General features: G+C 41.5%; 1 protein-coding gene across 1 annotated transcript in view; it reads right to left on the reverse strand.

Annotated features, from left to right (window-relative positions):
* Positions 1-4,507: 4,507 nt before the first annotated feature.
* tpo (thyroid peroxidase) overlaps positions 4,508-24,729 on the reverse strand; it is an 80,162-nt gene continuing 59,940 nt past the window's right edge. The window contains exons 11-13 of the mRNA XM_043687457.1: positions 10,697-10,905; positions 9,994-10,164; positions 4,508-4,715 (exon numbers count right to left, since the gene is read on the reverse strand). Of these exons, the coding sequence (XP_043543392.1) occupies positions 4,564-4,715; positions 9,994-10,164; positions 10,697-10,905 (532 nt within the window). The 3' untranslated portion in view covers positions 4,508-4,563. The remainder of the gene's footprint in view (positions 4,716-9,993; positions 10,165-10,696; positions 10,906-24,729) is intronic.

Raw genomic sequence — 24,729 nt, forward strand, 5'->3', positions numbered from 1 at the left:
TTCAGAACAGAAATACGGAGACATTTCTTCAGTCAGAGAGTGGTGGGCCTGTGGAATTCATTGCCACGGAGTGCAGTGGAGGCCGGGACGCTAAATGTCTTCAAGGCAGAGATTGATAAATTCTTGATGTCACAAGGAATTAAGGGCTACAGGGAGAATGCGGGTAAGTGGAGTTAAAATGCCCATCAGCCGTGATTGAATGGCGGAGTGGACTCGATGGGCCGAATGGCCTTACTTTCACTCCTATGTCTTATGGTCTTATGGTTAGGATTTAGCGGTGGAGGAGGCTCAGGACTTAAATGTATTTGGCGGAGTGGGAGGGAAGTTGAAGTGTTTGGCCACAGGGCAGAGGGATTGATTGGTGTGTATGTCCCCGAGATGTTTTCTGAAATGTTCTGCAAGTTGGCATCCTGTCTCCCTATTGTAGAGGAGACTACATCAAGACCAACGGACACAGCAGGTGAGGTGTTTGGATGTACAGGAAAATCTCTGCCAGATGTGGAAGGATCCTTTGGGGCCCTGGATGGAGGTGAGGGGGGGGTGGTGTCAGTGCAGGTTTTACACCTTTTGTGATGGCAGGGGAAGGTGCCAGGTGTGGAGGGTGGGTCGGTGGGGTTGTGGACCTAATGAGGAAGTTGTGGAGAGAATAGTCTCTGCAGAATGCTGAAAGGGGTCGGGAGGGAATATATCTCTGGTGGTGTGGTCTTATTGTAGGTGGTGGAAATGGCAGAAGGTGATTCCTTGTATCTGGAGATTGGTGGGGTGGAAGGTGAGGACTGGGGGTTCTATCCTTGTCGAGGTTGGAGGGGTGGGGTTCAAGGACGGAGGTGAGGGAAGTGGGAGGGGAAATTGCGGTCCTTGAACATCCCAGATGACATCCTATTTCAAGGACCGTAATATCTCCTACCATTTGGTCAACAATGCCCTCCAATGCATTTCCTCCACTTCCCGCACCTCTGCCCTTGAACCCCAACCCTCCATCCACAACAAGGATAGAACACCCTTGGTCCTCACCCTCCACCCCACCAATCTCAGGATACAACACATCATCCTCCACCATTTCCGCCACCTACAAACAGACCCCACCACCAGAGATATATTTCCCTCCCCACCCCTATCAGCTTTCCTCAGAGACCGTTCCCTCTGTGACTCCTCCCATTAGCTCCATGCGCCCCCACCCCGCACTCCTGGCACCTTCCCTTGCTGCTGCAAGAGGTGTAAAACCTGCACCCATACCTCCCCCCTCATCTCCATCCAAGGCCCCAAAGGATCCTTCCACATCAGGCAAGTATTTTCCTGCATGTTCAAACACCTCATCTGCTGTATCTGTTGCTCTCGATGTAGACTCCTCTACATTGGGAAGACAGGACGCTAACTCACGGAATGTTTCAGAGAACATCTCTGGGACACATGCACAAAACAACCTCACTGCCCTCTGGCCGACAACTTCAATCTCCCCTCCCACTCTGCCAAGGACATGCAACACAGTGGCTCAGTGGTTAGCACTGCTGCCTCACAGCACCAGGGACCCAGGTTCAATTCCAGCCTCGGGCCACTGTCTGTGTGGAGTTTGCACATTCTCCCCGTGTCTGTGTGGGTTTCCTCTGGGTGCTCCAGTTTCCTCCCACAGTCCAAAGATGTGCAGGTCAGGTGAATTGGCCATGCTAAATTGCCCATAGTATTAGGTGCATTAGTCAGAGGGAAATGGGTTTGGGTGGGTTACTCTTCGGAGTAACCTTTGGAAGGTCAGTGTGGACTTGTTGGGCCAAAGGGTCTGTTTACACACAGTAGGGAATCTAATCTAACCTAAAAAAAAAGTCCTGGGCCGCCTCCACTTTCAAATCTTAGCCCCCCGACACCTGGAGGAAGAATGCCTCGTCTTCCACTTTGGGACCCTCCAACCACACGGCATCAACATTGATTTCACCAGTTTCCTCACCTTCGCTCCCCCCACCTCATCCAAGATCCAACCCTTCAATTCGGCCCCCCCCCTTGAATTGTCCCACCTGCTCATCTACTTACCCACCTATCCGCTCCACCCATCATCACCCCCCCCACCTGCATCTACCTATCACCTTCCAACAACCTCCCCCCCAAGCTCCACCCCTCTCCTATTTTTCTCTCAACACCCATCCCTGCACCCCCGCCCCCCAACATTCCTGATGAAGGGCTTATGTCCGAAACATCGACTCTCCTGCTCCTCAGATGCTACTTGACCCACTGTGCTTTTCCAGCACCACACTTTGCGACTTAGTTTCTAATATGCTGCCACAGGAGTCCTTATTAACTGTTGCTAGATATTGGAAAACAGCAGAGGAGGTGTCTATGTTCCCCAGTTCACAATGCCAGCAGGCAAGCTTCCAACTCTATTTCATATAGACAAACAAATTAGCAGCAGGAGGAGATAATTTGGATCCCCTGGCATTCAATAATGTTATGGCTGATCTGATTGTTGCTTCAACTACACCTTCCTGCTTACCTTCAAGCATTTGGATAATTATCATAATAAATCTGTTAGTCCTTGGTTGAAACCATTGTCCCTCATGTTCTGTTTTGATTTGCATCCACTGGTACTTGAACGCTCATCAACATAATTCTTTTGGAGCTTTGTTGGATTTTTCCAAATATTGGAGCTGAACTAGACTGACATCCCAGACCCAAGCATTCTTCAACTACTTTATCAATGACCTTCCTTCCTTACATCATAAGATTAGAATTGAGCATGTATACTGATGATTGCACCATTTATGACTCCTCAGATACTAAAGGAATCTGTGTCCATAATCAACAAGATCTGGACAACATTCAAGCTTGAGTTGATTAGAGGTAAGTAGCATTTGCGCTACATAAGTGCCAGACAATGATCATCTCCATCAAGAGGCATTCAATGTCATTACCATCACTGAACCCTCCACTTTCAATGTGATGGAAGTTACTATTGATCAGAAACTGAACTAAACTCGCCATATAAAAACTGTGGTTATAAGAGGATGTCAGAAATTAGGAATTCTGTAGAAGCAACTCAAGAAATCTTGTAGATCATCTGCAAAGCACAAGTCAGGAATGCAATGGAAAAGTCTTCACCTGTCTAGATACATGTAACTCTAACAGCACTCAAAAAACTTCTATGATAAGTTAATCCACTTCAATGGTACCCATCCACCAACTTCAATGTTCAGTCCCTTCACCACTGATGAACAGTGGCATCAGTATATGGCACCTACAGGATGCACCACAATAACTCACCAATACTCCTTTGAAAGCACCTTCCAAACCTGCAAACTCTACTACCTAGAAGGACAATGACAGCAGATGCATAGGTACATTACCACCTGAAAGAACTCCTCCAAACTACATACCGCACTGATTTGGAAGTATACCACTGTTCCGTTACTGTCACTGTGTCAAAAAAGAGGAACTCCCTTCCTAACAGCCCTGCTCCTAACTGCCATTAACTTCAGAGATTCAAGAAAGCAGCTCAAAGTTCCCTCCTTAAGGCATTTGGGGATAGGTAATAAATGTGGGCCTAGCCAGCAATGTCCGTGAATAAAAGAACCTGTGGGCTTTCATCCTAACTTCTCAGTGTAAAAGAAATCCTGAATCCAGTGGATGGGTTAAAGAAAGGAGCTCTGGTCAATGTGTTGCTTAAATGTTCAGATGGCTGACACATTGCAGATTTCACAGAGCAGGTCAGAAATCTAAAATTGAGTCCAACGTTTCAATTTGGTGACTGCAAGATACTAATTCTCTTATCTTTACACAGGTGCTGTCAGATCTGCTGAATATTTGTACCATTGTTTTTATGATAGATTTGCAATTCTGTATATTTAAAGTATGGTCCTTGATTTATTTAAAAATTAAGTTCAATGAGGTATTTTGTTCACATATGTTCTTCTGAAGTATGCAAATATCAAAACAATCTCAGTTACCATTTTATCAGTTTAGTCTCGCACCATCATAAAGATTCTTTAGTGTGCATTCTGAATCCAGTACTATTCAAAACGCACCTCACTTGATGAGGTAAACATTGTTATTCACACATTATCTAGTTTGCTCCTGCCACTGTGGAAATTTAACTTTGATAAACTGCTGTTCCCTTCTTAGACAATGTGAACTGCATAATAATTGGTTACTAACTCAGATTATTAGATTCCAGGTTCTCACTACTACTTTGGGCCCAATATATTTTTTTTAACCCTTTAATTTTCTATATATTTATTGGGAGAGAAAAATAATTGAAATCATGACTTAATAATCTGATACTACATAGTGTTTTTGATTTCTTCACAGTTTGCACTTGTTACTTACCTGTTACGGCAGAATACCTTGTAAATTTTGAATGACCCCTCCTTACCCTGATACCACTCGATATATCTTTGCTAAGCCATTTAGTTGTCAGTTGTTTTGCTTCAGTGAAATAGTGAATTTATTTCATAACTTCATTCTCAATAACATTCCCAATTCCACTTGAGTCAACCCTCACTCATGTCATAGTTGCAGTCGTTTTATTGATAAGAAAATCTGAACGGTGTGTTTTTCTTTCAATGACATTCGTACAGAGAGTTATTTCTGTAGTTTATTATCAATGCAGCCGTGTCCATCTTCTGAAATAACGTAAGGGTCAGAGCAGATACACATGTAACTTCCTTTGGTGTTCACACAGGTTACAGAGCTGTGACAAGCAGGCCTTGTAGCATCTTCACATTCATTAATATCTACAATAAGAAAGCATACCTTAAATATTGCAATAAAGCACAATGTTCAGATTTGCTTTATCTGAGCCCTCACTGCTATTTTCTGTTACCCTGCTTCCATCATTAGTGAAAAGAATAGGGACTAGCTAGGCTGCAGATTCTTCAATGATGTCATTAAAACTTTCTACATTTTTTTACATGGGATGTCAGCATCACTGATAAGGTAAGTATTTGTTGCCTGTTCATAATTTCCCTTGGACTGAATGGTTTTGCAGGCCATTTCAGACAGTGGTTCAGTCATTTGTCATTGATCTGGAGTCACATGTAGACCAGGGTAGCTAAAGATGGCAGATTATCCTTCCCGAGAGGGTATTACTGAACCAGATGGGCTTCTATCACATCAATGGTTGGCCGCCCTGACTGAACTTACTTTTCAAGTGAAGATTTTGTTAATTGAGTTTAAATTCCATTAACTGCCTTGATGGGAATTAAACCAATGTCCCCAGATTGCTCCCTCATTTTGGTCCTTGTTCATTTCAGAGGAAATGACAGTATGCAGGGGATGTGGAAGTACTGGTGTTGGACTGGGGTGGACAAAGTCAGAAGTCACATGACTCCAGGTAATATTAAGATTTCAAACAAATGTGTTGGACTGTAACCTGGTATTGTGTGACTTCGGATTATATGCAGAGCCATCCTGCCTTCGTCACCACCTCAAATACCTAACATTCTCTTGTAATCATCATCTATTCAACAATTCATGCTGAAGACTTGTAAAACTCAGCCATAGTTTTTTTTAGGTTAGATTCCCTACAGGATGAAAACAGGCCCTTTAGCCCAACAAGTCCACACCAACCCTCTGAAAAGTAACCCACCCAGGCCCCTTCCCTTCCCCTAAATTTACCCCTACCTAACGCACCTAACACTACGGGCAATTTAGCATGGCCAATTCACCTGACCTGCACATCTTTGGATTGTGGGAAGAAACTGGAATACCCATAGAAAACCCACAGAGACACGGGGAGAATGTGCAAACTCCACACAGATAGTCGCCCGAAGCAGGGGCCGAACACGGGTCCCTGGTGCTGTGAGGCAGCAGTGCTAACCACTGAGCCATCATGCCATCCAATGACAGACACATTTACATGTCACTTATCATCTAGAAGATCAAGGCCAGCAGATTCATGGGAATACTATACCCTGTATGTTCTCCTTCAAGCCACTCACCATCCTGACTTGGAAATACATCACCTTTTCCTCAGTGTTGTGGGGTCAAAATCTTGGAATTCCCTCCATCATAGCATTACATGACTACCTACAGTAAATGGACTGCAGAGATTCATGAAGACACCATTTTCTCAAGGGCAACTAATTGCTGGCCCAGATAGCAACACCTACTTCACATGTATGAATAAAACAAAATATCCGTTTAGGACATTATGTAAGCTTTATGCTCAAAATTGGTAGTGAGAATGAAACTTCTATTTTCTGTGATTTGAAAGGAACTTAAGCCTGAACCTGAATTCTCCTACTTTATATACCTCACTTCATTCTGCTTTTACCCACTCGGCCATGACAGAGGGATTACATCTCTTCCATCTACTCTCAGTAAAGTTTATGCACCTCCCTTCATCTGCATTACTTCAAAATTCATGGCGAGAGTGATATGTTACTGGAGAAGATGTGATGCCTCATTACTATGTACTCTCCCCTCCTCTCACCTGCTGGATAGAAACCTTGGCATGACAGACAGGGCAGGTACTTGGCGACTCCAGATTGCTGCTTGCTCCTACCAACCTCCACCTTTGACAACTGGCACAAACATCTCAAGGTATGCTCAATGGGCAGCGACTGCAAGCACCTCACAATCATGGATGTGGGCATCCGACACATGTCAGCATCTATGCATAATCAATCTGACCTGCTGACGTATGTTCTGCACTTCAATTCTGCACTGGAAAGTACGTTGGCACCTTTCATTAGAATGCTTCTGCAAGGACACTTTACATGCACAGACAGTCAGGCAGCTCGCTGATGAGACCAGGGTGTGTCTCAGGGCTGCTTGCTTGCTGCCTAAGTACTGATTCAGTACCTTGCCCTGACCTGGATGCTGACAGCATTCCTGCCCTGTCTTGCTTTGCCATTTAGCATTTTGCCATCTGAGCCTCACTTTGAACGTTCACAGTGCTCCTGTCTTGTTTTGCCATTTAGTGCAGACACAAAGCCAGGTATCTTGTCATGCCTGTCAGTAGTCATTAGTCAAGAGGGTGGAAATGTCAAGCACACACCTGCACTATGTGCCAACAGTTTACACTTACATGGTGCATCAACTAAGTAGCCATATCTCAAAGGGGAATAGTCCTCAGTCAAAACAAGACAGTCCAATCAATCAGGAAAGCATCCACAATCAGTCTAGGGGCTTGGAACAGTCAGACATTGTGGTAGTAAGGTTCAGGGGGGTCTGTCCCATTGCAGTCCAAGGCAGTGGGACTGCCATTAGTCATGTGCAAACAATCTGGGAAAACGCAGATAGCCAATCAACATGATGCACAGATATCAGTCAACGGTCTGATCGGTCTTCAGTTTGGTCTGTCCATCCAAATTGGTAAAGGGCCTGGGCCATGGTAATCTTGGGGATCAGTTGTGGGAGATATGAGGAACGTTGTTGTGGTAGGGAGGTGAGGGGACTCAATACTGGGAACTGGAGACCGCGACTTGGAATGCAGAGGGGACAAGCATAGAAAAGGGAAGAAATTCAACATATAGATTTTGAAGATGATAGTCTGGTAGTGGAGGCTGAGGGATATTGTGAGAGGGTGGGTTACAGGAGATCACTACCATTCAGGCATTGTTCGAGGTGGGTTTGGGTGGGGTGGGATACAGGGAGGAGGAGGAGAATGTGCATCATATTGGTGGACCAGGCCCAAACAAAGTAAAATTGTTTGGTGCTTATTTCTGTTACAAGAAGCAAATACAGTTTCTGTTTGTGTGATTTCTGTTTGCTTTTGATGTTTGCTATTATAGGTGAGTGTTTTGAAATGATTGAAACCTTTTTGCATATGATGGTCCCACATCGAACGATGTTTGAATACGACCATGAGCACTGGGGAAAGAATAAGTGATTAGTAAAGGTTGTAAGAAGGGATGTAGCTATGGACATTAAGACAGTGTGACCTGGTACTTAAATAGCGATTGAGATAGAAATATGTGTAAGCAAGTGTCAGCTGTGTTGTCTCTGCACCATGAGCAGCACTGGTTTGTTGCTGCTGAGTGATGGCAAATCCAGACTGTCAACACTTGACTGGCTGCATGGCAAGATGACACTTGGAGGGGATCGCAGGATACCCCAGCAGGAGCGCATGCATCCAGCTTGATGAGTAAGAGAATTGATTGGTGGATAGTTAATGAGGCCAGTTTGGAATGAACGCACAAGGAAAGTCACTAAACTTCACAGAGAGAACACATTGAAGAATCTCAGTGAAAATGACACTCTACCCATTTCTGATAAGATTCAGCTCATTGGTGCAGAAATAGCACCACAGCACAGATGTAACTCATGTTGTTGAACGTAGATGCACCTCATGCCACAGTTTTTATTGATGAACTCAAAAGCAGATAAAACCATTTCCACGGAAGGATTATACTGGGGGCTTGGAACATTACATCTGTTTCCCTTTGCACAGAAGCTGCCAGACACATTGAGCTCTCACTGTTTTTATTGAAATCTATTTCACGTAGCTGTTGAACTCTTCCAACATCAATCATGGTTGGTGCCTCCATGCTGCTAATGTCCACTTGCCCTCCGTAAATCGTGGCAGATTCTCAATGAAGCCACAATACAGTCTGCTGAATCTTTCCCTGGGGCAGGTGGGTTCTAGGTTCCACACTCACTCCTGCACTTACAAAAGGGTGAAACTTCTGGCCACCCTCATTCTGGCCTCCCTGATTAAATAAACTCACTCATTTAATTCTAGTGAGTTGGTTGTGATCTGGACTTTGAAATCCAGTCCTCTGCATTTACAATGGTGGAAACCTGAAAGGCAGACTATGAGTGAGTTTCTACTCTTCATCTTTCCCGGAGGTTACTTGTTTGGTCTCTCTTGCCTCAGCTGTATGGACTCCATCACAGTTAAGGATGCAGGAGACCATGAAGCCCAGCTCAGAAGGTTTCATGCCATTAAGTATCTTCATGCACTATCAGTAAAGTATTGCTTGTTTCTGTCTTTTGTCAGAAAATTGCATATTTTAAGAAGATAAATATGAACTGTGGAAAATGGATCAAATACTCAGACAGGCCAATTGTTGTGATAGTCCATGACTCAATCATTTCCACAGCAATTTTTCATTTTCTTGAATGGCATTAATGAGGTCTTTTGTCTCCTCTAACAGGGCATAGATCCTTATATCAATAAAATAAGACCATAAGACATTGGAGCAGAAATTAGGCCATTTGGCCCATCAAGTCTGCTCCAATATACAATCACAGCTGATAGGTTTTCAACCTTGTTTTCTTGTTTTCTCCCTTGATCCCCTTAGCAATCAAGACATTATCTATCTCTGTTTTAAATACACTCAATGACCTGGACTCCATATTCTTAAGTGGCAATAATTCCACAGTTTTAGCACTTACTGGCTAAAAAAGTTTCTCCTTATCTCTGTTCTAAAAGGTCTTCCCTTTACTCTAAGGTTGCATCCTCGGGTCCTCGTCTTTCCTATCAATAGAAACATCTTCCCAATGTCCACTCTGTATAGGCCGTTCAGTATTCTGTAAGTTTCAGTCAGATCCCCCCCTCATCCTTCTAAACTCCATTGAGTATAGTCCCAGAGTCCTCTAACTCATATGTTAAGTCTTTCAATCCTGGGATCATTCTTGTGAACTTATTCTGCACCTACTCCAGGGCCAATACATCTTTCCTGAGGTATGGGGCCCAAAATTGTTCACAATACTCTAAATGTGGTCTGACCAGAGCCTTATAAAGCCTCAGATGTACATCCCTGCTTTTATATTCTAGTCCTTTCGAGATGAATGACAATATTATATTTGCCCTCCTAACTACTGACTTAACCTGCAAGTTTACCTTAAGAGCAACCTGGACTAGACCTCCCAAGTCCCTTTGCACTTCTGATTTCTGAAATTTGAGTAATAAAAGCAGGCTTGGAAATAGCAATAAGCAAGAACCTGTAACTTTCCAAATAAAATGTACCTAATACAGAATGTCGATTATAATAAACATATAACATTAGCATGAATTATGCTCCGATTGACTGTTCCACATGATTGAATAATTTCAATATTTACCTTTGCAGACTGGTGAATCACTGCTCCATCCATTGACAGTGCAGGCCAACTCCTCTGGTCCAAACAAGTGAAAGCCATGATGACAAATATATGAAACAACTGATACTCCAGAATTAGTGCACAGTACAAATGCTCCGTCTTCTATTGGTGGTGGAGGTCCACATGATATGACTAAAAACATAGAAATTGGAGATATCGTGACTAGCAAGCAAATTTATTGAGCAATTTGTACAATATCTTCTCACATGATGTTCACTCGTTATTTTTGATGTGTCTCTCCTTGATTTAATAGGTAAAGTTTGACCTTTGTAGTGCAATAATTCCTTCACTTTTGCATAACATTTCTTTCAGCAGACATTTCAAATTAGTATTTTTGATAACAGAAATACATGAATACCTCAGAAAAAAACGTTAAAAGTCCAAGATTGACGGAAGAGTGGTGACAAATGTAGAATTATATGTAAAGTCTGGTAATGGGAGTTTTTGATAAATTTATGCCTCAAAAGCAAGATTTGAAGATGCTGCACACTTCTGTAGTTCTTTGACCATAAAATTATAGATATGTTAATGCATTGCCTCAATGCACTCGCAATTTATTTTCTAACAAATAGTCAGCTAGAATTTTTCCAGTCGTGGTAAAGGTTATGGAAGCACAGCAGTCAATCTCATTGCCAATAATCGCAAGGTGGGGCAATATGTGTACCTTGTTGAGGACTATCGTGCCATGCCTGAAGGTTCAATCCAGGAACTTGATCACACTGCATGAAACCTTGTGGGTACTGCTCTAACCGGAAGGCATCCAGGGGCATCTCTGTGATTGCGGTGTTGTCACAAATGACACGGGACAGTGAATGTTGGGCAAGTTCGTATCTTTGAGCTGATGTAAAGACACCTGGATTTTCCCACCAAAATCTAAGAAGCAGAGAGCAGGTTTCGTTATGTTATTCGCATTACATAGGAGTAAATGCAACCTTTGTTTTAATGTCACAGGATTTCAAATCATAACAAAAATCACAAGGAGCAATCCTGAACACTTGGCCACCATCTGAATCCTGAGATTAGTTTCAAAACTTCTCATCTTCTATTTCTTTCATAATATGCAAGACAGCATGCTATTTATCATATTTATTTACATGTACATGTAGGCATATAAATGCATACACAAACATCCATACATGCACATATAAACATATAACATACATATGCAACATTTCCAGACCACACAAACATATTTCTACATGCCTATAGCTTACATATAAATATATACTGTGATCATTAAGGCAGGCTCTGAGCAGCACTTCTGGTTATGTAAGCTGCATTAACAGTGTAACCATCTTGTAGAAAGATACATAATGATTTATGGAGAAATTATGAAACATTGATGTGCACTGACACACAAGATTGGTGACATTATTGGTAAATCAGTAGGGTGAAGGTGAACTCTGGAGGGAACTGACAGTAAGATAATCAAATATCTAAAAAGATTATGCACTTTGTTAAAACTCCAAGTCTACAAAGCCTCAACGACGAACAATGCTGAAATATCAGAAGAGACAAGATAAATTAAAATGTGAGGAAAAGGAAATGCTCATGACCTGGAACAAGACTTCAGCAGATGACAAGTCCAATACCTGTAAAGGTATAATTATGAGATAGTCGTTGTACAATGAATAATGAACACATGGAAAGTAGTTGCAAATAAAGCAGTGGGAGTGAAAACTAGGCTGACTGAGGAACAACTGTGAACAACAGAGACCTTAACGGTGTTCCTTAATTGGCTGAACAAAGATACAATGAATCTGTAATTATATTGTTTCTTGTGGCTAAGGAATTGAACACATTTGCATTTATATGGTGTTATACATGCCTCACGGAGTCCAAAAGAACTTCACAGAACTGATTTTTAAGTGACATCACATTTTAACATGAGATTCTGCTTAATTGTCCTGGAATCACATGAAGATTGCAAGGAGTGAATCTTCAGTAACTTCAATGGAATAAGAAATAGATTGTTTTGTTGCTTGAGGCAAATTATGAAGGAAAAAGTGTTTAGTGTTTCAGCTTGATGATAAAAAGGTGGTGTAATACCTGTCAGTAAAGGCAGACCCAGTGAGTGCCTGAAATTAGTCCTCAAACCTTGTAATTCTGAAGCTTGTGAGATAACAGTCTTGATATTCCTTGTTGATTGGGCTCAGAGTAAGTTCAAACAATGTGAAGGTTGGTACTAGCCTTTGTATGTGTTCTCAGGAGGTGGATAATGGAAGTTATGTTTGAGGGGTTGGAGAGATGGTGGGGGGGCAATATTACTGTTGTGGGCAGTGTGCCTGGCAATGTTAACAGAACTGTGATGGAACCAGTGTAGGATTGAGCCAAAATCCCTATTATCTATCATACTGGACAAGACCTTGGACTTTTCTAGCATCTAAAACACTGGACAAAAACCTGAACTCAGACTGCAACAAATACATACAATGCCAAAATGATTTCAATCTGGGACTATTGTTTAGCCTGGAATTCCAATTCATACCTCCACTCTAAGAGAACAATCAACCAAAACAAAGACTCTGGACTTAGTTTTACACTTCGGGCTATCCAGCCTGGACAGTATGGGGCCTACACAGATACCGGACATTAAACTTCAATCAAAACATACTTACACAAACTCTTAACTATCGGGAAGCCAATTGACTTCAAAGAGAGCACCAGTAACACATTGGCAACACAGATTTGAGAAGAGATAATGGGTCACACGATCTGTATAACTGCTAGCCCTGATCTGACCTGGGAGGAGAAGCTTTGTCAACACGTTTCTGCAGAAACAGCTTCCCCAAAGATTTCCAGCCCCAACAAGCAGCTTTGGAAACAAGGACCACACAGGCCAAACTGAGAAACTGACTCTGGAAGCTAAACCAAGAGCATCATTGCAACAAAGGATATCGAGAGGGGAGAAGCCAAACAAGAGCTTCCAAACACAGGCCTATTCCAAACCATGAGAACCAACAGCAAGAACCTCAGGGTGCACTTTAAAATTGTGTCTTCCCCAGTGGTGAGTTGAAACTCCCGAGACCGCAAAGTTTCTGACCTAGCTAGCGGGGAAGGGAAGGCAGAGGTGACTGTGCATTGGGACCCCAAGGGTAGGAAGCCTGATTAAAGTTCCTGTAAGTAAACCTGTCATTTAGGTCCTAATAGTGCTTAATCTGTGTTTTATTTAGTAGTGTATTTAATTACTCACCTCTGTATAATTGATTGTGTCAACTTCACTGTTTATTGCATTTAGCTTTATTTCTTGTATTATACTTACCTTTTTGTATTTAAATAAACGTAAAGATTCTTTTGCCCTGAAACACCTGTCTACTGCCTTCTTCATTTCCCATTCCCTAAATAAGTCCAGTGTCAGAACCAGAGATCTGGGGGTGATTTGAAACACCTAAAAACTGTAAGTTACTGAGTGTAAAACAGAACTGTAGAACAGAGTGCATAATTCATATTCTGCTACCATATACAGGAAAATTTTAAAAATGATCCCTTAACTGCGCTAAGGAATTGGACTTACTTGCAGCCATCTTTTGGGTATTAGGTATGTTATTCCAGAACCAAATTGTGATCCACTATGTGCACATACATGCCTGCCATTAATTGTGCTCGATACTATCTTATTGAGGACAGTTTGCAGAACTGATTATTGAAGCAGCAGTTATATAGTAATCGTGATAGATTGCAAGCGCTTAGAATACAAATCCACAACGTCTAATAATTGCACATTGTTTAAAAATTGTGGATTGCCCTTTCAGGATAGAGATCAGGAGACATTTTCTCTGTCAGAGTTGTGTGCTATTTGAATTCCTTGTCTCAGAAGCATAGAAGCAGGGTTATTAAATATTTTTAAGGCAGATTCTTATATAAACCCAAAGAACTGACGATGCTGGAAATCTGAAACAAAATCAGCAAGTACTGGGGAAGCTCAGCAGGTCTGGTAACAGCTGTAGAGAGAAAACATGAACAGTCAAGTCTAGATGTCACAAAAATTTCAAAAAGACAAAACATATGGCTCTAAATCTGAATGCATGTAATGTTCATAACAAGTAAATTCATTAACAATATATCTTTTAAGTAAGCAACTATAATCTTATAGCCATTGCAGAGGCAAAGCTGCAGGACCACAAGAATTGGGTTCTGAATATTGAGGGGTCCACAGCATCTTAAAATGAATAATAAAGGGGGAAAAGTGGTGGCATGGCACTCTTCATCAAACAAGGCATCGGTATAATAATTAAAGGTGACAATCAGTTTTGAAGAACAGCTTTCTCAGACTCTAAGCATTAACTCTGTTCTTCTCTCCACAGATGATGCCAGACCTGTGGAGTTTCATGCAGAATTTTCAGTTTTGGTTGAACCAGAGGTGATCTTGGTGCTAGTGGTCAAGAGGCAGAATCAATTTGGGCGGAAATGAGGAATAGTAGGGAAGAGGAATCACATGTAGGATTGGCCTATCGCACCCCTAAATGGATGAGGTATAGAAGAAGAAATATTCTATACTGGTTCCAAAGTCATGGCAATAATCACATAACTTTAATCTACATGTAGACTGGAAAAATTCAATTGGTGACAATAGCCTGGATGAAGAGTATTCAGAATGCTTTTGAGATAGTTTCTTACACTAAGCACAGTGTGGAATCAACCAGAGAACAGGTTATATTAGATTTGATATTGTGTAATGAGACAGAATGAATTAATAACCTCAGGGTAAAGCCACCTCAAGGCAGCAGTAATTACAATATGATGCACTTTGCATTTATTGAAAGAGAGAAGATTGAGTCTAAGATTACTATTTTAAATGGAAATGCTGCAGCTATATGAGCATGAAATTTAAGCCAGCTGAAATGGACTAATACTCAAATCAACAGAAAAGTAGTGGCTGGCACTAAAGGAGATAATTCAGAATGCTCAGAATATAAGTAGTTCTTCTATAACGTGATGGTTGCATTCTTGAGCAATCCTGCATTATAGAAAAATTGGACTTTAGAAATAGAGCTTAAAAGTGTTGAGGATGTAATCGTGTTGCAGGTAGCATTTTAGAAACAGTGTCCCAAATTCGTCAATTACATTATAGCGAATTCTCACTGACGAAACACATGTTATAGCAGAGCAATCTGCAAACGTATTCCTCTTACAAAAAAAAATCCAGGAGAGGACCACCATCACAGTTCATGAAAACATCAGCTTAAGCAAAAAGAATATACTGTACTTGTGCAAAGATGAGTGGCAATTCAGAGGGTTGGTCAGAGCGTAAAAAATGCCAGACCATTACTCAGGAAAAAGAAATTAGAAAATGAGAGAAAGCTAACTAGAAAAGTAAAAATAGATAGCAAGAGTTCTGAAAGCCATTTAACGGGATCTAATTTTTTAGTGATGACCTAGCATGAAGAAAGGAGTAAAGCTTTCTAAACAGGATTGCTGATTTATAGGCCTATACTGCACATTTAAATGAATATTTAATAAAAGCTCCTTTCAACTTGTATTTTAATAAAAAAAAACAGGATTACTGCTGGACCACTCCATAAGAAATCATAAACTTCCATCATGAAGAGGCTTTTAAGTTTACTTTCTTTGACACAATAAACAATTTGTTGAACCCTTATTGTATAATGGAACTCACCAAAAATATCATGTCTTTTCAAGTTATAAACATGTTATTTATTTTCCAAGGTTTCCATATTACGATCATAAGACCATAAGAACAGGAATAGGCTGCTTGGACTCTTGACCCTGCTTCTCGTGTTCAATAGGATCACTGCTGATTCCTCATTTCCACTTTCCTGCCCTTTCCCCATAACCATCGATTCCCCTTCAGCGTTGCTAGCCTCATTCAATGTTTTCAGTAATACCTCTTTCTAAACTATCCGCCCAGAGCTTCGACAGAAACCTAACTTTTATGTCAAATGATCCACACTCTTATGAATATGTGGCCAAAAAAAGATAAACACACTTTCACAATTACATTACCAGCTACGGGAGAGTTCACTCTAATATCTGCAACAATTAGTTGCACTTCAAAACCCCAAGCAGCTAACCTAATTTCAACCAAATAAATGCTAGAACATATTCCATACATATCCATCTATGTGATAACACTGGATGTTAACTTTCTGGTACTTCAGAATAAACTCCTAATTTCTGACAATTATCTTAATCCTTTTGTTTTGCTTTTCTGATTATTTGATATGGAAATGTGTTGCTGGAAAAGCGCAGCAGGTCAGGCAGCATCTAGGGAACAGGAGAATCGACGTTTCGGGCATTAGCCCTTCTTCCTGAAGAAGGGCTAATGCCCGAAACGTCGATTCTCCTGTTCCCTAGATGCTGCCTGACCTGCTGCGCTTTTCCAGCAACACATTTCCATCTCTGATCTCCAGCATCTGCAGACCTCACTTTCTCCCTTTTCTGATTATTTAACCACTAGTTTATTAGAAACCACTAAAACATCAAAGCAATGAGGCATTCTTTTTCTGGTTCTGCATTGGGGCAGTCCTGAAGACCCCCCCACCCCCACCACCTTTCATTCTGTTGTATATTTATGCTGCAGCCTCTATTTTCCCCTTTAATGTCTTTCAAGACTATTGCCAAAATACCAGTCTTAATTACAGTTAGAGATTCTTTCTCTGAAATGTGGTTCTTTTCTAAAATGCGAATCACTGTCAGACCCACTGGCCCTATTTAACCCATGGTTTTCAGAAGCTTGTAGTTGCTCCTTTTAGCATCACTGGTAAGGCTGGTTTGGAGTCAGAAAAATGAGTTAGAGCATGAACAATGCTTGACTAATTTTGGAGAGGGAAAAAAGATGCCCTGCCTTTCATTAGCACATGCAATAATTTAACATTTTAAAGAAACATTTGGAACACTTAAATGTTGCCCAAGCCAACCTGACAAATTTACTTGGGGAATGGGATATGCCTGTGAAAAATTGCGCCTCTTTCCTCAGCTGGTGATGGAGAAATGGGCAAAGCAAGGAGTGATTTCACTACTTGTAATCTCTGACACTTACATTTCTGTGTAGTTGGACTTCTACTTTTATCAATAAATAGTTGTTTTTATCACCTTACTCATATATTCATTAAGTAACAGCAGTCATTATTCTAAGTGAAGAAAATAGTCTAATCTAATGTAAACAACTAAATTCTTGTGAACTCCTAGACCTCATTTCAATCTCAAAAGACAAATTTTGACCAGAAGAAGTTCAAAATCGCCTGCATTGGAATCCGCTTGCTGTCATTAATGGGATTAACTCTCAGGGCTGTCCCACAACATCTCACATCCCAGAGGAAGGATGTGTCTCTAACAGGGGTGCTGTAAACATTGCTTGTGGGGATGTGACTCGCCTTGATCTCTAAGGGGTTGATTTGACTTAAAGTCAATGGAAGCAAAAATTGGGGATGATGCAAAGTAAACTAGTGACCTCCCACACCTGTTTTATACGGTTACATAAATTCATGATTTAAAAAAGCCTGCTTGGGCTGTTCTGTGCCAAGATTGTCTTCTCCACTGTCTTCACTTGTTGAAAAACATGAGTGCAATGTGAAAACCATGATTTAAACTAAAATGCTAATATAAATAAAAAGGCCCTGGCAACTTTGGTGGTTGTTCTTACTGTATGATCATTTGAGCAGGTTAACACTGGACATGTTCAGCTCCTGATAATTCCACATACATAAGTAATATGGGAATTGTAAAAACTCTATTAGTCCGATTATCCAAGAGTGATACCCAGATGTGAATGTGTCTATTATTATGGAAGTAATAGCTGGACATTCAGAAAGGCTTAACAAAATCAAACAGAGGCAGCATGGTTTTATGAAAAGGAAATCATGCTTGGTAGAGTTGTTGGAGCTTTTCATGAGGAGCTGAGAAAGGACAACCATCAGTATACTTAGATTTGATAAATTGTTACATAAGTGATTATTGAAGAATTATGTCCCCATAATGGGGGGTAAAATATTAGCATGGATTGAAGATTGTTGACACAGAGAAGACAGACCGTTAATGGATCATTTTCAAGTTGGATACAGACAACTGGTGGGATGTCACAAAAATTATTCCTTGGAATTCAATTATTAAGAAGATGTTTCCACTGATGGGGTAGTCTTGAACTCAGGGGCATAATTGGAGAATAAGGAATACTCAATTAAAACTCAGATGTTAAGGAATATTTTCTCCCAGAGGTGAGCAAATGTCTGAAATTCTCTTTCCCAGAGAGTTGTGAATATGAGATCACTATTTAAAGAGGAGGTGGATAGCTTTTGAAATATCAGGGAGTTGAGGGTGATGAGTGGTTAACACAAAAAAGGAACTGAGGCCTGGGGCTGATCAATCATGATCTTGTAGGATGCCCGAACAGACTTGAAGAGCTGAATGGCCTACTCATCCTCCTATTTCTTATGTTGTTATTTATCCCTAGGTTCGAATCGCATCCTCAAGCACTGGGGTGGGTGGAGGGGGGGGGGGGCATGGTGGCTCACTGGTAAGGACCACCGCCGCACATTCCTGATGAAGGGCTTATGCCTGAATTGTTGATTCTTTTGCTCCTCGGATGCTGCCTGATATGCTGTGCTTTTCCAGCACCACAGTCTCGACCCTAATGTCCAGCACCTGCAGTGCTCACTTTCTCCTCACTGCTGCCTCACAGCACTAGCGACCTACGTTTGATTCCAGTCTTGGCTGACTGTGTGGAGTTTGGACATTCTTCCTGTGTCTGCATGGGTTCCCTGCTGGTACACTCAGTCCAAAGATGTGCAGGTTAGGTGAATTGACCATGCTAAACTTTCCTATGGTATCCAGGGGTGTGCAGGCTATGGGAAATGCAGGGTGATAAGGTAGGGGTAGGTAGTCTTCAGAGGGTTGGTGTAGTCTTGATGGGCTGAATGGCCAGCTTCCACATTGTAGGTATTCTGTTCTATGATTTTACGAATGATTTATTAATGATACAACTTGCGAGCACTAAATTGTGCCATGCTGTTGGATACAATGTAGGAAACTGTTCAATGACCTCAGCAAGGTAGGACGGTGAGAGTCTGATGTGAGTATGTCATCCAAAATTGTCCACACTACCTTCCCAGATCTAGCCCAGCGCATCAGTCCTCACAGTCCTCACTAAATTACAGGTAAATGCATCAGTCTTTTCCACAGTGTTTTTCACATCACAATTGATCCATCCACCACTGACATTCATCCTCATCATTCTGTAATGTCATACCTGTCTCGCATTGTCACTACCAACAGTTGTTCACCATTTGTTCTGGCTCTCCTGTACAGGTTTGATCTGTCCCTCTTCGAAGGAGGCCACAGGACATGATGGAAAGGCAGACAACATGATTCAGTTAAAAACCTCAAGCTAACAACAGAAAGGAAAGGAGTCACCAAAACTAAGTGGATTGCCCGCTTGCTTGATAACATGTGGTAGAATGAAATGTTGGACAGTCACCAGACACCACTCATTCACATTGACTGCAGGACAACTGTGATTGAAATACAATAATGTGCATAATGCTAAGTTCAAATATTCTTACATTAGAATTACTCAATCATATCTTTTATCATCCACATGACATTTGTCTGTCCTGTAGCAGGTGAGCCAAGTTATACAATGACAATGGTGACTCCTTAGAAGAGGTCACTTCCTCTGTGGTTGCACTGTCACAAGTGCACAAGAACAGAAGGTTGAGACTGGGACAATAGTTAAAAGTCAATGCTAGAGATATTAACAGCTATTCTAAAGGCACCATGCATGTTTGCAGTGATGTCGGAGACATGTGGAAATATGTCCTCTGCCTAACCATCTGTGATGTTGGGGATTTCTGCAGTAGGCTGAGATGGATCATTCACCCAGCACTTCTGGTTGTAGATTGCTGTGAATGCTTCAGCCTTAAAATTTTGTCCTAATGTGTTGGGCTCCCACATTTTGGTGGACGGGGTATTTGTGGAGCCTCCTCCAAGGAATTGTTTAATTAGTCACTATCATTCAACTGGGTCCTTGACCCAATGCTCTGCAACTGGTAGGACTGCAGAGCTTAGGCCTGATCCCTTGGGTATGAAATTGCTTAGCCCTGTCTATCACTTGCTGCTTACATTGTTTTAAATGCCATTAGTCCTGTTTTGTAGCTACACCAGATTGATACTTCATTTTTATACATGCCTGGTGCTGCTCTTCCTCCACTTTTCATGGAACCAAGGTTGATTCCCTGCCTTTATAGTAATGTTACAATGGGGCTTATGCTGGGCCATGTGTTTCCATATTGTGCTGAGTACAATTCTGCAGCTGCTAATGGTTCACAGCACCTCATGAATGCCCAGTCTTGAGTTGCTAGATCTTGTTCAAAGTCTGTCACATTTAACACATTGATAGACCACACAACACAATGGAGGGTATTCTCAAGGAGTCAACAGAACTTTATCACCACAAGGACTGTGCAGACATCACTATTGTCAGTAGTTCTATCAACCCAAGACAAAATAAATAGAACAAGAAACAGAGTTATGGAATTGAAGTTAGTCACATATGAATATACCCATTTCTAAATGCAGGATCTTCACAGGAGGCAGTCACAGATCTGGGTGCATTTCTGTAGTCAGATTTGGTCACCAGCCCCAAGACAATCTTGATTGTTAGCAGTTACGAAGGTAACAACTGCATTAACACAGTTCAATCCTTCCAATCTATTGGAGGAAATATCTGAGAATTGCTCTAACTTGTGGTGCCAGTTTTAATGTACTCGTCAAAGATGCATAGCTTGTTCACATCAATAAATGCATTTACTTTCTCACAGTAAACACTTAGCAACATGAGAGATCCTTTCTTCTTTATGATCTGACTAGATTACACAAAGTACAAGTCATTACATAGAACTCATATGGTCACATAGATCCGAAATTCAAATTCTATCTTGCTCTGAATAAAAGGGAATGTGCAAATGCTCTACAAGTAAAACTGCAGAAGAAAGCACAGAATAGACCCTCTATTTTTACAGTTGGCAAAATTTGCTCTCTCCATAACTGACACAATTTGTACCATCTATAATATATACGTTGTAACAACTCACTGAGGCATCTTCAACAGCAACTTCCAAACCTGTACCTCTATAATCATTCCTGATGAAGGGCTTTTGCCCGAAACATCGACTTTCCTGCTCCTCGGATGCTGCCTGACCTGCTGTGCTTTTCCGGCACCACTCTAATCTTGCCTCTATCATCGGTTAGAAAAATGGCAGCAGATGTACAGGAAGACCACCGTTTGCAAACTGCCCTCCAAGTCACACACCATGTACCCTGACCTGGAACAACGTGACTGTTCCTTCACTGTCAGTGAGTTGAAATGCTGAAACTCCCCCAGTAAGATCCCTGTGGGTCTAATCATGCCTGTTGTACTGCTGTGGTTCAAGCTGACAGCTCATTACAACCTTCTGAAGGCCGATATTGATTTTGCCAGTGACCCCAACATCCTCAAATACTTTAATGAAATGTTAATTTTATGACAGTCTATGGAATCACTATTTCAAGGGAAAAGGAATAAAAAAATGAAAGATTATTGTCATGATTACGAGTCAGAAGCCCAAAGTATTGTGGATATTTTTATCTTGTAATTCCAAAAATGTTTTTTTAAAAGAGGGCTGATATAGCTAAAAATGGCTGTGCACGTTAATTAAGAAGAATGTCTAGAAAGAGACAAACATGAAATTTCACCCAACTGCAATGCAGAAGGAACTTAGAATAACAGTACTTCAAAGTGGGGGTGGGATGGGGGTAAGGAGAAGAAACAAGTTGAAATAGACTGGACTGAGAGCTCTTGTGACTGCAAAGATAGTAAGGGGTTGATAATCCCCTTATTCAACAAACAAGCCACCCTCTTGGATTATGTCCCAAACTGGAGAAATATTTATTTGATTTTTCCTTTGAAGACAACACAAGGACAGGGGTTAAAAAGACAGATTTAACTGGTGAGGATTAGTAGGACTAAGCATTCTTGTGCGTACATTTCTGTGTTCAAGTGTTAACATACCATGAAGGTCATAGTCTAAGAACTATCCGCTGGTTATGCCTGTATTGCAGGTAAAGGCACTTTCACCGAGAGTGCTACAAACTGGTCAAAAAAGGAAACTGGAAAGCAAAATCGGTTTTGATGCTGGAATTCAATCACAGCTGAAAAGAATCAGAACTACAGAATCTCAACTGATCCAGCAAATTAAGCATCGTGAAATTGACTGTTGAACGATTAATGTCAAAGCTACTGGTAACCTCCAACGTAATGGCTGCAAGGTTCAACTATTTCACCTGCATGGTCCTTTTTTAAAAAACTAGCATTCTGCTAGATTCGTCTCATGTTCAATCTCTGTCTATGCATATTGCATTACTAATTCTTCTCATATTTATTAATTAATAAACTCAATTTTTTTGTGAATTCAAAAAGCATGGTTAGATTATCTTCTTTTGGGTCAGGAAGGAAGGTACAAGAAGATGGTCCGCACTCAGAGATCAAATGTTGCTGAAGGAAAAGGGCACTCATTGACCCTAGACACAGTTCATTGCCTGCTGTTACTAAAAAGGAATATCTCTCTGGGCTAATTAATAATTGAAACTGCATGGCAATAATTTTGACTACGGTTATGACAGACAATATCATGTCAATATCCTTCTACTTTTTTTCTCTTTAATAGCTTTTCTCGACGTCTTTAGTTGGGTGAGAGCTGACGTAAATCCCGGGCATGTGCAGCAGTGGCTGCAACAAAGTCGGCTCCTGCTGACAATCAGAGATGGCAGTGGCAGTTGGGATGGCATTGACGAAGGAGATACCCATAGGGGAAGGGGAGTGAGCCCAGCACAGGGCAGAGCAAGCCTAGTGTGAGGGAAAGCGAGACCAGCGCAAGGGAGAGTGAGCCTAGTGCAGAGGAGACTGAGCCAAGGGCAAGAGAGACCGAGCCCAGCACAGAGAAGAGCAAACTTAGTGCAAGGTGGAGTCAGCCCAGTGTAGGGGAGAGCAAGCCCAAAGTAGGTTAGAGAGAGCTCTGAGATGACATTTGTGAGGTAGGCCCAGTGGCGAAAGATGGTGCCTGAAGATTGGCAACTTCATCATTGGTTGAGTCCGCCGCTGGCAATTTGGTGGCAGGAGGGCAACAGGGAAACATCGATTGTGGCAACAAACTCTAAGGTTGTTGGGCCCGGTGTAGGCGGTGGTGAAGGTGAGTCGATACAGCAGCAAAAGGTGGTGCCTGAGTAGTGGCAACTTCAACATTCGTTGGAGGGCGGCTCAGAACTCCATCGTAGACGGGTCTTCTTTTAAAGCTACATCTTCTTATTTTCTCTTCTTATTAACCTCTTAAAATGGCACCAGATTAAGGCAACAAATGGAAGCTTTTCATTTATTTTATTGTATTTCATTGCAAAATGCATGTGACAATTTAAAAAAAAAATAATTAATTAATTAATTCAAAATCATTCATCTCAAATTAACCTTGCTGTATCTGAATAAAGTCAGGGAGAACTTCATCCCTATTCATCCAGAGGTTTAAGACTGAGGAATAATCTGTGGGACAATGTTCCCTTTAAGCCGTGTGGCTGCATGAACATGCAGCCAATCTGAGATTCCTCCATGGTTCAGGGCTGGTTCACACCAATTGTTGTGCAGATGCTTTGATTTCTGGTTTCTGAAGTCACTGTCAGTCAAAGGTTCAAGCTCCAAAAACAAAGCATTGGGGAACCTTTCCCAGTGCGTGGTCACTCCATCGAAGGCCAGGGTTATGGGCTGCAAACCTCACTGAGAGACTCAAAATGAAGATTGAGAATGCTTAGGCGGAATATCGCAGTACAATCCACTCAAGGTTTTCAAATGCTGAGGCATTATGCACATGCTCGTTTTGCAAAATGACTTTGTTTGGAGGATGTGTTTGAGGGGTGCATTGGTTATGTTATTATATTTTACATTAGGATTAAACCTCGGCACAACATTGTGGGCCAAAGGTCCTGTTCTGTGCTGTATTTTTCTATGGTTGGTGTTCTATGCATGAGAATGCAGGCAGTGGCTCCAGAGGCAAAAGGTCATTCTGTACTCAAAGGTCAAATGTTGCTTAAGGAACAGGACACTTATAGCCATTAGACACAGTTCCTCGCCTGTTCACATTAATGGGGAGGTGACAGCCAAGTGATATTACTGCCAGCCTATTAATATAGGGACCTTGGTTCAAATCCTGCTACGTATGAGCTGAATAAAAATATGGCATTAAGAATCTAATGGTAATCATGAAACTGGTGCTGTGTTTTGGGGAAATTGGTTGACAATATGCTTTAAGGAAGGAAACTACGGTATTTATTTGATCTGGCCCACCTGCGACTCCAGACCCGGAGCAATGCAGTTGACTCTTAACAGTCATCAGGGCAATTATGTGTGTGCAATGAAGATGAGGCGAGCAGCAATGCCCAGATCCTGTGAGCGAATTAAAAATGATGTTTCGATTCGCTAATTAATAGTGGAAGTTACACTGCAATTGTTTTATTCATACTTATGAAATAGCAGTACCCGGAAGGAAAATAATGCGAGAGCGCAGAGTGAATGCCCAGAACTGTCCATCTTTCAAGCAACCTATGAAGGAATTACCCTACCTTATGATGCTGGGAGAAAGATTTGTTCAGAGACTGCATATGGCAGATACTTTGGGAGCAATGTCTACAGCAATTCCCCATTAAAATGAATGGGTAGAA

This window comes from Chiloscyllium plagiosum, chromosome 3 (genome assembly GCF_004010195.1).
Source record: "Chiloscyllium plagiosum isolate BGI_BamShark_2017 chromosome 3, ASM401019v2, whole genome shotgun sequence".
Lineage (NCBI taxonomy): Eukaryota > Metazoa > Chordata > Chondrichthyes > Orectolobiformes > Hemiscylliidae > Chiloscyllium > Chiloscyllium plagiosum.